Source organism: Trichosurus vulpecula, chromosome 2 (assembly GCF_011100635.1).
Source record: "Trichosurus vulpecula isolate mTriVul1 chromosome 2, mTriVul1.pri, whole genome shotgun sequence".
Taxonomy (NCBI): domain Eukaryota; kingdom Metazoa; phylum Chordata; class Mammalia; order Diprotodontia; family Phalangeridae; genus Trichosurus; species Trichosurus vulpecula.
This window is the reverse complement of record NC_050574.1, coordinates 68,347,988-68,358,426: the sequence shown is the minus strand read 5'-3', so window position 1 is coordinate 68,358,426 and position 10,439 is coordinate 68,347,988. Positions and strand designations below refer to the sequence as shown.

Genomic DNA, 10,439 nt, shown 5'->3' with positions numbered 1-10,439 from the left:
TTTCCATCAAAGGGTCCTTAAAAAACCCATTCCAAACATTTAAAAATTTATAGAGACCAGAATGCCATTAAGCGGCAATCAGCATTCAGAAGAGGAAGGATATCTGTAGATCTATCTTGAAGTATAGGATCTTCAGCTATTGGTTGACTAGTAAAAACCACGGGTGTACCAGAAGTGCTATTAAGGGTAAGGGTGGGAGAGTATTGAAAACATTACCTGCCTATTTGTGAGAGGGCTTTCATGTCTAGGAAATTTCCTAAACAGTACATAAATTCCAGGACATATCTCTTTCTTTTTTCAATGTTAAAAATAACTGAATTAAAAAAAAATCCTACAAGTAGATACAGTCACAAAAGGAAGTTATATGGCAAGGACCCTACACACACACACACACACACACATGCACGCACGCACACATGCACACACACACAAAAAACATCAAGACAATGCTACTGGTTCAATAGTATTCGACGAGGCTAGAAAACCTATTAACCTTGAAAGCCCTAGAAAAATACCACACTTGTTTATAAACCACCTATTTTTAAGACTTTGAACCTAACCTCTCCTCTCCTCTCCTCTCTTCTCCTCCCTCCTCCCTCCTCCTCCTCCTCCTCCCTCTTCTTCCTCCTCCTCCTCCTCCTCTTCCTCCTCCTCCTCCTCCTCCTCCTCCTCCTCCTTCTTCTTCTTCTTCTTCTTCTCCTTCTTCTTCTTCTTCTTCATCTTCTTGTTATATTTAGAGAATTTCCACATCCAGCCTTAAGCATTTTGCACTTCTTTGCCAATCTGGTAGCTGACTATTCTTGTTCCAGTCGATTATGGTGCAGGTGACTGGAAGCGGCTGGCGCAAGGCCTTGAATGTGGTGTCTAACATGGTCTGATAGTTCTCACTAATCTGATACTCATTTTTGACATGTTTTATGATTTTAATAAATTCCTTGGCCATTTGTACACCATCAGTAACAGTTATTGAATCCTGTACATCTTTGTGACTAACCGTCTGAACACTGTCATCTTTACAGCAATAGACCTGAATCTTTAGCTCTCCAACCATCTGAGCCATAGGTGGTGTTACAGTGAACTTCCACTCTGATCTCTAACGATGACTTCAGACATTTTTACGCTAAAATTGGTGGCTCTCGATACAGGTAATAACAATCTTCTGCCCATCTATAATTTTAGCATAAACTGTACAGAAGCTGTCGAAATATTTATCTTTCACATAGGCCCTTAGCACACTGTCACAGATTTTCTCCATGATTTCAGAGCTCCACCCATGTCCTCAGGTTGGGGGTCACTCGCTTCTTTCTGCAAGTGATCAAACTCAAAGGAAACTTTATTTCTTGGCTCTAAAAATCTGCCACTACCCAGGTAACCATGTTCTGTAATTAAGACCGGATCAGCATATCCTTCTATGTTCACTGGAGTGAACTGATCCACGTTATACTGGGCAAATGCATGAACTGCCCCTTCCTTGAGAAGTTTGTCATTGTTAAGTAGTAATCAAGCATCATTAAACACTTCATTAAATCCTTGATGAACTTGGAAGCTATCCGTACTTTGCCTCATCCAACACCAATCCTTAAGGTCGGCCATCTTGGGCTGCTCTAAAAATGTTTGTTTGTTTTTTGTTTTTAATGAAAAAAATAGAAGGGTTGGATTCAATGATCCTTATGGTGTTTTCCAGGTCTGACATTCTACAAAAGAATCTTTAACTCAAGTATATAGCCAGTTTCCAAAGGGAGCTGACAGTCCAGAGGAGATCTTAGGTTTGGGCAGTAATGTTTCAGAAAAAAAGTTAAAACTATGAGCAAAAGATGAAAATCTGTGGAGAAGCAAATTTGGGCTCAATATAAGGAAATACGCTCTACTAATCAGAGCACTCAAAAAAAGAAACAGGCTTCCTCAGGAGCCTGTCGTCCCAACACTTCTACAGATGTCGGATGCTCAATTCCAAGGATTTTGTAGCGAGGATTCCTCCTTCTGTATTGGCTGGGCGAAATGATTGCTGAATTGCCTTCCAATTAATTCAGAGATTCTGGGATCGTAGCAATCCAGACATCTGTTAGAGCTCTCACTCTCTCTGTCAAGAGCCTAGCAGCCGGTGAAGTCTTGATTTACCTTTGACGTTCATTTCATTCTTCAAAAGCTTAAGTGAGAAAGCCAACTTCTATTCCAGGTGACCAGGTTCTCTGGGTCTGGAGTCAGAAGACCTGTGATTCAAAGCTCACCTCTGACACCACCTGTGTGACCTTGGGCACAAGTCACCTCATGTTCTTGGGCCTCAGTTTCCTCAATTGTAAAATGGGTGGGAGGGAGGAAGAGGTTGGTCTAGATGACTTCTGAGTCTCTTCCAGGTTTAGACTGATGATCGATCTGAGATCTTGTGACATATATATGCACATGTATGTTACATGTATGTACATGCACATGGGCACATGTGTGTACATACACACATTTATACATTGTACATGTTATCTATCTATCCATCCATCCATCCGTCTGTCCATCCATCCATCTGTCTATCTAATTTATTTAATAGGAGCCCCAGACTTTGGGAGACTGAATTTCAAAGAGTTTAGAGAAAAGTTAGGTAGGATCTCTCTGTCTCAAATTCTGCAGGGGACAGTGTTAGCAGTCAAAGAAGCAGAGGAGCTGAACTGTGAAAACAGGAAAGCATTCTGCCACTGAGGGTCCTAACAAGGGTATCAGCCTCTCTGTCACTCTGAGTCTGCCCTAAAAAGAGAAAGAGAGCCCAGGCTTTGGGGCTGGTGTTCCTAAAAACGGTCCTTAGGCTACAGCTAAAAAGATGGTTGTGTTGGAAGAAAGAAAGAGGCAAAGGGCTGATATGTCAAGCTGGAATCCCTTTGGAGAGGATGATTTCTCTCAGCTAACAGGAGAGGAACTATTCAGCAGAGAATTTCCTTCTAAGATCAAGCAAGCGCCTCTGAAGGCTTATTTTGCTTCACAATAGATAAGCACTCTAGGTGTGTAGCAGGGTCAAGGACTATACAATTGGGGACCACGCAATCTGTTGGTAGTGGATGGAACTCATTCAGTTGGAGGCCAATGTTCAATGGCAGACTCCATAGTAAAAACACAGCTTAGGTCTGTGATGATTTAGACATTCAGTCTTTTGAAAGGAAGCATATTAGCACATTAATAGCACATTGGGACATTAGTGAGGCATACCAGGTAACCTGTGGCCCACATTTCAGGTAGGGTTTCTTTGGTCATCTAGCCAGGCAGGGTTCATGATCTTTGGGTCAATAGAAGAATGGAAATGAAGAGCAAGATACAACTAGACCAAGAGAAGTGGGCTGGAGAGTCATTCTCCTAGAGCAGTGGTCTCTAAACTTTTTTAATTGTGAACCCCATTAATTTTTTTGAATACTCTTTTAAATGCACATGTATGCATATTTTAACTGATTTATAAATTATTGAATGTATATAGACAAAAGAGAAAATTTTAAAGCATGAGATGAAATGGTATTTGACCTTCACAATAACTGGTGAGGTAGGTACTATGATTATTTTACAGATAAGGGAACTGAGGCTGTGAGAGGTTAAGTATTAAGTAAGTAATTTACACTGTAATGACCAATAATATAGATAGAAGTCCATTTGGCAGCTGAGTGAAGGATGGGTCACGGGGAGAGACTTGAGGCAGAGAGACTCATTAGGAGCCTGCTGCCACAGTTCATGTGAGAAGTGATGGGCATCTGAATAAGGGTGATGGCTGGTAATTGGAGAGAAGATATGTGGGGTGAGGGGAAGTAAGGAATGGGGAATGACACCTGAGGAATGAAGGATAGTGGCACTCTTGACCAAAAATATGGAAGATCAGGAAGGGGGAGGATTTGGCAGGAAAGGAAGCATAATGAGTTCTGCAGTGAAAATAGAAACCCATCTATGCCTACTCATTATGCTCGACTCACTCTCCCACTGCAAACAAAAAAGGGAGAGAGGGCTAGGAATACGGAGCCTGACAAGAGACATGTGCCACCACCAGAGGGGATCTGGGAGAGACAAGATCTGGGTAGTTTAGGGAGAATGTTGCCTGCACAGCTGCTGGTGAGAATGCCCAGTTAGCAGTTAGCTTAGTGGGGTCTCTGTGTCCAGAAGAAAAAAGGGAGGGATTAGAAGCTCATACAGCCATAAAAGGCTAGTGGCTGCAGTGGCAGGGAATGGTGTGAGGACAATAATGGCTGAAGGGAGGGTTGGGATATGCTGGAAACAAGATGCCCAATTGGCCTTTGTGGAGAAGGTAGAATGCTATCCATATTACCACTCTCTAGTTGCTTACGGCTTAGCATCCTGCTGTGGACCCTTGGGGTATGAAGTTCCCACTCTGGAGCCAAATGCCTTTAAGGGATGGCCATACTGTTCCTACTTGGGGCCATGTTTGGATGCCAAAGTTTTGGTCCAGTGTTACAGGCAATACCAGGGCAACTTGCATCCTACCAACATCATACCACTAGTCCTAGATGAAGAGTTGCCTAGCACCCCTATCCACAAACATGTCTCATGGAGAGTTCTTGGGTGGGAGAGTAAGAAGTTTTTGAAGGACATGACCATTCCAGGGAAAGAGACTATAAGACTAAGAGAAAATAAGGTAAAGTATACCCCACTGGGAAGAACCCTGAAAGGCCAATGAAATAGCAGGAAATGTTGGGATAGCCTTTCATGGAAAGGACAAACAGGGAGATTTATTAAAAGAGACTATAGAGAGCGCTGGTCACAACTGAATGTCATGTGACCCTAGAAGATCAGGAAGGGCCTGGTCATGGTGCTTTGGTGGGTGAAGAAGTATGACTTAGTGGATAGGTCACCAGATTGAGAGTCAGGAAGACCTAGATTCCAGTCTTGCTTCCAACAATTAGTAGTTATTCAACCCCTCACCCTAGGTGATTCACTGAAACTCTGTGCCTAATTTTCTACATCTGTATGATGAAGAGGCTGAACTTGATAGTTTATGATCCCATGATCCTTCCTTCCAACATAATCATCTCCACAGCTACAGCATAAGAGCTTATGCAAGGAACACCAGCCCAAAGGTCTGGGCTCTCCTTGCCTACAAGCAGCCTCAAAATTCCATTTGCATCCACATCAGTCTTTTCAAACAGCTCTCTTTGTCTTCCCTGTCAGAACAATCAAGGTTTGTGGTATCAGAATTCCATTCTGGAGAACTTCTCATGCCTCTTGGCCTGGCTTCCAAGTCCAAGAGTCAAGCAAGTTGAGCTGGGAAGGGAGCAGCTGCTGCCAATCACCCGAAGGAGGGAACCAGTCTTTCTTTTTTAATATCAATAGGGGCAGTTGGGTGGCACAGTGAATAGAGCTCTAGGCCTGGTGCCAGGAAGACTTTTCTTCCTGAGTTAAAATCTATGTGACTCTGAACAAGTCACTTAACTCAGTTTACCTCAATTCTTCATCTATAAAAATGAGCTAGAGAAGGAAATGGGAAACTCCTCTGGTATCTCTGCCAAGAAAATCCAAATGGGGTCACACAGAGTTGGACATGACTGAAATGACCAACCAATAAACAACTACCAATGTTGTAGTATGACTATGAGTCATGGAACATAGGAAGGTGCATGGTGGGTGGGAACAAGCTGAAGCTTATAACAAATAAGGAACTATGAGGAAGAATTGGAGGAAAGGATATCATCAGGGAAGTAGCCAAGGTTAACAAGAAACAGGACAGTTCCATGAGGAGAACAAGGGATTACCAGTGGCCAACCTATGTGGTGTGCTGATGGCCCACAGGATGGGTGGGCATGCCTATATAGCCAGTCTTATCAATGGAAGGAACATCCACAGTGATTACATGGATCACAGATCCATGTAAATATCTGAGTCATCAATGAATCTGATAAATATGCCTTCTCTGTCTTTATCCTAGTCACTGATTATTTTTTTAAAAATCAATGTTTATATAGGATTTACAAGGTTGTGAATGTTTTCCATTAATTCTCTCCTTTGATCCTCACAGTAAGCCTAGGAGGTAGGCACTGTGGTATTGTCCCCATTTTACAGATGAGAAAACCAAGGTTTAGAGGAGTGGAGTCACTTTCCAATTGCACCACAGCTTATAAAAATGAAGAGGTCTTCCTGATTCAGTTCCATTACCAGTCCGCCTACTAGACCGTATAGCCAACACAGAACCAAGGATCCCTTCACCTAAGACCTTCCTCCCAGTGGACATAAGTGACTACTCTTTGGGTCTGGTCATTTGCCCAGTTCTAAATTCACTTACCTGGGCCATCTAGCACACATCTCCCAATCAACTCTGGGAATAGGCAAATCTTGTGCCAATTTTCAAAAAAGGAGAAGCAGCTTAGTTCTATTAAGTTAAGGCCAAATTCTAGACTGCATCATTAAAAGAATAATGATGAGCAATCACTACAAGCCAGTATGGGTTCATCAAGAAAAAATTAGCACAGATTAACCTCATTTCCTTTTCAGGCAACATGGTCTAGCTGAGAAAGAAAGGGACAGATTCAAGAGCCAAAATTGGAGGGATTACCTGGCTGCCACATTGCTTTAAAACTAAAAAGAATGACTGAAGACATTAAGAGATTTAAGGGAGTGAGGAAATGGGTTTTAAAGAGCTCAGGATAGATGGCCTCAATCTTGAAATAATTTGCTGGAAGTAAAAGGGATACATGGGTCTGGAGACAAGAAAAAAGAGAAGTTTCAGAATATACCCTATTGGGCATGAGGGTCCATAAGAGATAAATGAAAGGATAGCCATGTCATAGAAATGGTCTAGTTGAATTCAACTACCATAATCAACAAGGTTTTGTTATCTTCTCTAGCAATATTTGGCCATCTAGGAATAGGAGCAGAGAAGGTAGGTGGTGGGGATAACCCAAGCTAGAGTATTAGGATGGTGATAATTCTAGAAGGTCAAGGGGGCAAGCATGGGGGTTATTAAATCATTAAAAATGGCTAACTATAGAATCAAGGCCAAGTAGAATTGGATACTATACTGGATGCTAGAAATCAAAATGAGTTTGTAAAGAACAAGTTTGGGCTATCCACCTCCAGAGAGAGAACTGATGAACTCCAAGTGCAAATTGAAGTATAATTTTCTAACTCTTTTTTTTTTGCAATATGGCTAATATGGAAATATGTTATGTATGACTTCACATGTGTATATTGCTTGCCTGGGTCAGGGAGGGGATGGGAGAGGGGGAGAGGGAGAGAGAGAGAGAATTTGGAACTTAAAATTTAAAAAGAAAAGAATGCTAAAAATAAATAATAAATTTTAATTTAAAAAATTTAATGAGATTAATATAAAAAGAAAGAACAAGTTTGGGAGAAATCTGAAAGTGACTACATTTGGTTTATAAAATAGATCCCTATAATCATTTAGGTGAGAAATGCCAAGACAAGGCATCTATAGACCCAGTGGGGACAATTCACATTAAGGTTGGTGGGGGGCAGTATTACAGGAAGCAAGGTAGAAAGTGAAGGCACTGAAACTAACCCTTGTCTTCATCCTGCTCCCCCTTGGGAACCCAGGTCTGTGTCTGGCCCAGAGCCAGCCTGGATGAACCCTGCCTCCCACCCCCTGGCACCGCCCCCCACAAGGACACTTAGTTCCCTCTCTGACAGGAGGGTTAATAAGTGACCAAGAAGCCATCACCAAGACTTAAAAGGCACTGGAGAGAGGTCAGGGTGGAAGCCGGGGAGCTGAGAGAAAGGAGGAAGACCAGAGGAAAGGACCATGAAGCTCCTGGCACTCCCCGTGGCTGTTGCTGCCATGGTCTTGATGCTGGCACAGAACACCCAGTCAGTCCTCATCAAGGTGAGAGATTTTGGTGCCTGGCTCCAGCCCTGCTCCCATCCTCAGGCTCTTTGGGGAGCGGGGGGGGGGGAGGTGGATAACCATCATGTATCATCCCTACTGAGAGAAGAGAGCAGGGTTCCGAGCAGGGAGGAGAGAAGAGGGGAAGGGAGTTTTCCATGGAAAGGAAGGATCCTGGACAGTGGCGTAGAGGATGGAAAGAGGTAAGAAGAGAACCTTGGAGACACAAGAGTGGTCAGACTCCCCTTGTACCTGTACCCTGGGGAAGGCCAGAGCTCACCTGTGCTCCAGCACAGTCCGTCCCAGTGTGTGAGCTGACCCGCCTGGTGGTGTGGGGAGCTCCAGCACACTTGGCCTTCTGCCCTAAGTCCATTCGCAGGACAGGCTTGGGCTCTTCTTTTTCTGATAAACAAGGAGGGGAGGAGCCGGAGGGGAGGGGCCAACACAACCCGGATCTGGCCACACTAAATGTCCTTCCTCCGAGGTCCGGTGACTCCAAGGCTTTGCTGCTTAGGAGACTCATGCCGATAGATTCCCCCACCCCAATGTCCTCACACATTCATCTTGGGCCTCCTCCCTGATTCTTCTGAGGCAGTTAGGTGGCACAGTGGTGCCTGACTTGGAGTCAGGAGGTCCTGTGTTCAAATCCTCCCTCAGACTCTGTGACCCTAAGAGTCACGTTGTCTCAGTCTGTTTCCTCATCTATAAAGTTGGAGCAATAATCATAGGTTATAACAAGGTTTGGCAAACCTTGACGTCCTCATTATTTTCCAGGTCAGGTGCCCATGGGGAAGAGGGGAGGAAGGATGGGTTTGGAGGCAATGGTATTGGAAGGGAGGGAGTATTTCCCAGGAAGGTCTGTCCCTCCCTAGATGCTGAGTGTGGGGGGCTAGATCCCTCATTCAAGAGTAAGAATCCTCTAACCCCCTAAAAGATCCCTGGGGGAGGGGGGCGGGACATGAGCCATAGGATTTTAGATTTAGGGCTGAAAGGCAAGTAAGAGGCTGAATCTAATCCCTCTCATTTGGTGTACGAGGAAGCTGAGTCCAAGGGTTGTTACATGACTTTCCCAGGGTTACATGGCTACTATGTGGAGTTTGAACCAAGCTCTTCCTGAATCCAAGCTCAGTGCCCTAACCAGCACACCACCCCATCCTTCCTGGGGAAAGAGGACAGGCTCTCCCCATCCCTGAATCTGCTGGCCTGATCTCGTCCTGAACTGCCCTGAACTTCCCAGGGTTCCAGGTGTCCTGGTTCTTCCTTCTAAGAGCATGCTGAGAATGTGTCCCTTGGCTAGGAACATCTATAGTGCCCAGGCTTCCATTCCCTGCTTCCCAATCCTGCCCCCAGAGCACCCCATTGGGCAGAGGTCTGGAAACTGGAGGGGATCTGACCCTTCCTTTCTCTGTCCTCAGTATGAGGGCCTCCAGGTGAAGCTGGAGTCTGTGAAGAAGCTGGATGAACTGTTGGAGCAGCCTGGCGATCCTAGTCCCCAAATGAGAATGGAAGATCCCCTCTCTCTGTGCAGCAACCCACAATTGCCCTCGGATCTCCAACCTGTCTGTAAGACTCCCAATGCTGCCGACACCTTCAAAGCCCTGAGTATGTGCCCTCCCCACCCCACGTACACCAAAATGCTTCCCCTGGGCGGCTGAGCCTGGCAAATGAGCCCCCTTCACCCCATTTATTTCTACTCATCTCATTATTTACCCCTCTGCATAATGATAAAGGACTGTTCAAATACTGTCTCCTACCTGTGTGGCCTTGGGCAAGTCATAGCACTTCTCTTGCCTCAGTTTCCCCATCCGTATGATCTCTTAGTATCCTGTGCCTCTCCACCCCTACTCTTCTGTTGTCCTCAACTCCCTGCTTAGCTCTCCCCACATTTCCTCTTTAATTGTCTCCTCTTACCACCCCAAACTCACTGTTATCCCCCTCCTGTCCTCTCACCTCTTCATGCTTCCTCACTCTTCTCCGTCTCTCCTCATCTTCCAGGACCTCACCTCACCTCTCCATAGCTCACTCCTCCTTATCTCCCTCCTCCACACACCCCCAACTCAGAGCTCCTCATCATCTTCAGCTTACTCCTTCTCCTGCCTTGAGGGAGCATTGTGTGGTGTATAGAATGTTGGGCTTGGAATTAAGGAAGACCTGAGTTCAAATCTCATACCTGCACCTTACTAGCAATGTGACCTTAAGCAAGTCACTTAACTTATAAAATCTTAGCTCCCTCATCCGTAAAATAATAGTTTTCAAGACTCCTTTTGGCTCAATCTGTTACTCTCACCTTCATTTCAACCCTTCTCATCACCCTTCTAGGCTTCATTTCATCCCAATCTCTTTGCTCCTTTTAGCAAAAGCCTATGTCAGCCAGCTTTCCCTGCCCAGGTCCAGCCAGACTTCGGTGCCCTTGACCTTCAACTTTGTGTTCCCTCTCCAGGAAGCATCGCCCAAGACGACTGTGAACTCTGTGTAAATGTGGCATGCACGGGCTGCTACTGAGACAGCATCGAGGACCCAACCCGCCCCAGTTCTGCCTTATCCCCATCTTGACCTCCCTCCCTGTCCCTGTTGTGCCGAAAAAAAGCGAGCGAGACCTGGATATAAATTTGGATGTGGATTTATTCAA

At 44.8% G+C, this 10,439-nt stretch overlaps 1 protein-coding gene and 1 pseudogene across 1 annotated transcript; one reads left to right on the top strand and one right to left on the bottom strand.

Moving 5' to 3' along the window:
• Nucleotides 1-756: 756 nt before the first annotated feature.
• On the bottom strand, nt 757-2,131 carry LOC118836466 (annotated as a pseudogene).
• A 5,521-nt stretch (nt 2,132-7,652) lies between these two features.
• GUCA2B (guanylate cyclase activator 2B) lies at nt 7,653-10,439 on the top strand. Its single transcript, XM_036746834.1, has 3 exons — nt 7,653-7,810; nt 9,226-9,412; nt 10,251-10,439. The coding sequence occupies exons 1-3, from the start codon at nt 7,730-7,732 to the stop codon at nt 10,310-10,312; spliced, it is 330 nt and encodes a 109-aa protein (XP_036602729.1). The 5' UTR covers nt 7,653-7,729; the 3' UTR covers nt 10,313-10,439.